This window comes from Asparagus officinalis, chromosome 2 (genome assembly GCF_001876935.1).
Source record: "Asparagus officinalis chromosome 2, Aspof.V1, whole genome shotgun sequence".
Lineage (NCBI taxonomy): Eukaryota > Viridiplantae > Streptophyta > Magnoliopsida > Asparagales > Asparagaceae > Asparagus > Asparagus officinalis.
The window spans coordinates 69,964,178-69,968,221 of record NC_033795.1 but is presented as its reverse complement, the minus strand read 5'-3'; the positions used below and the strand labels follow the sequence as shown (position 1 = coordinate 69,968,221).

Below are 4,044 nucleotides of genomic sequence, written 5' to 3'. Positions count from 1 at the left end.
TTCAGTAAACAAAGTAACTAAGTCACCAACAGAAACATATGGCTTCAGTAAAAATATTTGATTAAGCAGATAAAATGCAAGATTTTGATGAAACAATGGACTTCTTTAACAAAACAGAAACATACAACAGTCCTTTAGATTACATCGCAGTTCCTGTATCTGATCAGTACAACAGAAACATACAGCAGTTCCTGTATCTGATCAATAACCAGCAGAAAAATCAGCAACATCTCAGTTTCTGCATGTTTACAACTCAATAACCAGCAGAAAAATCAGCAACATCTCAGTTTCTGCATGTTTACAACTCAATAACCAGCAGAAAAATTCAGTAACACATTACAATACATTGCAATCCAACATAAACAACTAGGTAGTTAAATGTGGGCCTGATTCAAGCTCCTGATTCAAGCTCCTAATTCAAAAGCGCCTGATTCAAACAACATAAATCAGTTTGAGAAACATATAAGCTCCAGCAAGAAGATTAGCCATAAATATGTACTATAATGTGAAAAATAAGACAGAACCATTACCCTCTTAATCTTCAAAAAGATCCACATCTTCACTTGATGACTCATTATCCTCTTGCAAATTTGTATCACCGCACGTAGAAAACCTACATTATAGAAAAATATCCATACATATATACATCAAGAAGGATACTAGAATGTGAAAAATAAGACAACATAAATAATAAAAAAATTATTACTTACGGATTTGTGAGTGCCGGACAATTTCGCTTATCATGTGATTGGCCTACTTTACCACACCCGTGACAACGTCTATCTTTTTTATTTTTGGCTCTAATCATTGCTTTCTCTTTTCCTCCTTTCAACCTTTTGCCGCACCCTTTTGCTCGCACTTGATCGGGTTCATTGAAACTATTTTCATAACTACAAGGACCATGAGCACTAGTACCATCAGTAATTATCTTACTACATATTGGATTACTTTTCTTAGTGAAGCTCATTACAGCCATGTGGCTACTAAGAAATTGATCAATTTGCTCATTAATGCTACGCAATCCATCGGTAAACATCTCCCTTGTTTCTTCACATACGAGGGACTTGTCAACTAAATCCAAAGATGATTGGATAAATTGACTCCGCGTTAAAAGATAAGGATTATCAGGGGTTATCTGCATGCCTTTATCATCATGAACTGTCCCTGATTTTGCAGACTTAGTCCACCTCAATAAGATGTATTTATCAGGCAATATTTCAGCATCAAATTTCATCAAATAAGAGATAATGTGAGTACATACGATTCTGGCGCTTTCAAACTTTTTACAACTACAAGAAACCAAATCCAACTGCTTGTCGTAAACGATTTCGCGGACTTTGCTTGTTGCAAGCTTCTTTCTTTGAATTTGATACACACGGCGATTGTCGGTTTCCCTAACAAACTGCAACTTGTAGTTAAAACTGTCACACACTTCAGCCTCAAACTTGTAATACATCTCATTAGTGTAAATATCAACCATTTGCTCCAAAAAGTCATGATTTATTCTAAGTTTAGGTTTCTCAATCACGTCTTTGTGATCGGCCATCAACTCCTCGTGACGTTGACGCACTAGTCTCCTGCCAAACTGTATCATAAAATCCACCAATGAATTATTCTTCGAAACAAATTTCTTAAAAAATGCATGTCCACTTTCTGCTCGTTGGCTACTTGACATGTCTGCTGAGAAAATGTGATTAACATATGCAGGAATCCATCTTGACCGAAGTTCATATTGATCTTGCAACCACTTGTTTCCTTCTAACCCACTTTTTTTAATCAAACTTTCCCATTGTAAATCAAATTCTTCAGGAGTCTCTGATTTCCAAATGCAAGCCGAGAACTCATTTTTATAAATACTATACTTCACAACATCAATTTTCTCAGAAAACTTCATTAATATATGCCAACTACAATACATGTCAAAAGAATTAAATAAAGTGTTAAAAAAGAAAGGCTATGTATATAAATATTTTTAATAATCTATACAAACAATAATACCTGTGAAAAGTATTTGGAAGAACATGAGGGAATGCCTTTGTCATAGCTGGGTCTTGATCAGTAATAATCATCTTCGGGGCACCACGAGGCATACTTTCCAAAAATTTAGTAAATAACCATACAAAATCATCAACGCTCTCATGATTCAAAAATCCACAAGCAAAAACAACTGTTTGAGCATGATTGTTAACCCCCATTATTGGTGCAAATATCAGGCCATAGCGATTAGTGTTATAAGTAGTATCAAAGATTACAACATCACCGAAGAAATTGTAAGCCCGCCTTGAACTTGCATCGGACCAAAAACAACGAGTAATCTTTTGTTCCTCATCGGCCTCAATTTGAAAAGTAAATGCGGGATTCTTTCTTTGTTCCAGTTTTAAATACTCATAAAACATTTGACCATCATGCCCTTTCAAATCAGCCCGTATATCCCTTTCATGATTATACAAATCTCTTTGAGTGCACCCAATATTTTCTATACCTCCAGATTGTACTCCAAGAAAACTGAATTGTTGATGCTGAGGTATATTCACCATTGATAACTGTTTAGTTAAAGACTTTGTTGCGGCTGAAACGTTACGGTGGGACCTTAAAAGATGAACCTTTGATGGGGTTGATAGCGGATGGCTGTGCTCCTCTTTAAAAATAGTAACAATGTATTTTCCGGAGATCGATTTTAAAACTGCAATTTTGGCATGACAATCTTCAGCTACGCTTCCTCGACGTCTTTTATTTCCAACATCCGCGATTCTTGGAGATTTTCCTTGTTTAAAACAAACATACTCCTTCCTTCTTATTTCACCACTTCCCGGCTCTTTCTGAGTAGTCCAAGCCCTTACACTAAACCCAGCTGCTTTAGCATAAGCATTGTAGAATGTTACAACATCATCTATTGTGTTAAATTCTTGCCCCTTTTTTGGCCTCAACTCATCTGATACTTGAGGAGTATATATCGAACTATCGTCATCCAAGTTTAATTCATATGATTCAGTGTCCAAGTTTTCCATTTCTCATAAAAAAAGTTTAATTGACCTATAAAAAATGCACTGTATATCAAAATTCAATAATTCGAACCAAACAACAATAAATCAAAATTCAATAATTCAGTACATAGGCACATAAAAGAAGATATACAAAGCAAGCAAACAAATTCACACGAGTAAACCCATGGTGGCTAAATCATTACTGTAAGGACATGCACAAACACACATTGTACTAGACTTATTATCGAATTTCAGAAACATGCTCATTGAATTTCAGGAGAACACGTTTACCAAAACACTTCCAAAGACAATAGGAACGTGATATACACTGGCCGGCCAATGTGGACACGGACTACAAGTGAACTACACAAACCCGATCGATTTTCTCGTCATCGACCAATAATCAATACAAAGCACCACTCAAAAATCCGACTTTTAAGGAAAAAAAAACCTAACAAATGATTGAAGAACTCCCCCACAAACTTAATATAAATTACAAAACGAAGAACGAAATAACCGAGGGGAAAAAGATTGGTGTTTTTGAGAAGGAAAACTTACAGGCTGCGGGTGGGCGGCTGATCGAAGAAGAGAAGTTGGGTACTTCGTCGAGGGAGACCAGCAGTCGGCGGCGGAGTTGGGTACTCGTCGGATTTGGGGGTTTCGTCGAGGATTTGAAATCAACAGCGTAGTCGGCGTCGATTTTGGGGGAGCTCCGTCGAGGATTTGAAATCAACAGCGTAGTCGGCGTCGATTTTGGGGGTTTCGCTTACTACGCTGTTGATCGGAGTTGGGGGTTTTGGGGCTCGGATTTGGGGGGGTGACGTTGGCAGAGGAGGAAGGTAGGGAGGGATCTCCAACTCCGACTGTTGATTTGGTTCTCTCAGGGGCGCCGACGAGAGAGAGGGAGGAGGAGGAGTCGGGGCTTTTTTGGGGAGAGAGAGAGAGAGAGAGAGGCTGAATAAAATGGAGTCGGAGACGAAATAAATGGTCACGAGGATCGCACTTGATTTCAATCGCACTTGATTTGTTATTATGCAAAAAAAACCAAAGTCGACCTCAG

General features: G+C 37.8%; 2 protein-coding genes across 2 annotated transcripts; both read right to left on the bottom strand.

Moving 5' to 3' along the window:
* LOC109831579 (protein FAR-RED IMPAIRED RESPONSE 1-like) lies at positions 346–1,912 on the bottom strand. Its single transcript, XM_020398922.1, has 3 exons — positions 711–1,912; positions 531–613; positions 346–427 (listed from the first exon to the last, which is right to left on the bottom strand). Exons 1-2 carry the CDS (start codon positions 1,892–1,894, stop codon positions 535–537), a joined length of 1,263 nt encoding a protein of 420 aa, XP_020254511.1. The 5' UTR covers positions 1,895–1,912; the 3' UTR covers positions 346–427; positions 531–534.
* LOC109831580 (protein FAR1-RELATED SEQUENCE 5-like) lies at positions 1,906–3,935 on the bottom strand. Its single transcript, XM_020398923.1, has 2 exons — positions 3,543–3,935; positions 1,906–3,033 (listed from the first exon to the last, which is right to left on the bottom strand). The coding sequence occupies exon 2, from the start codon at positions 3,006–3,008 to the stop codon at positions 1,941–1,943; it is 1,068 nt and encodes a 355-aa protein (XP_020254512.1). The 5' UTR covers positions 3,009–3,033; positions 3,543–3,935; the 3' UTR covers positions 1,906–1,940.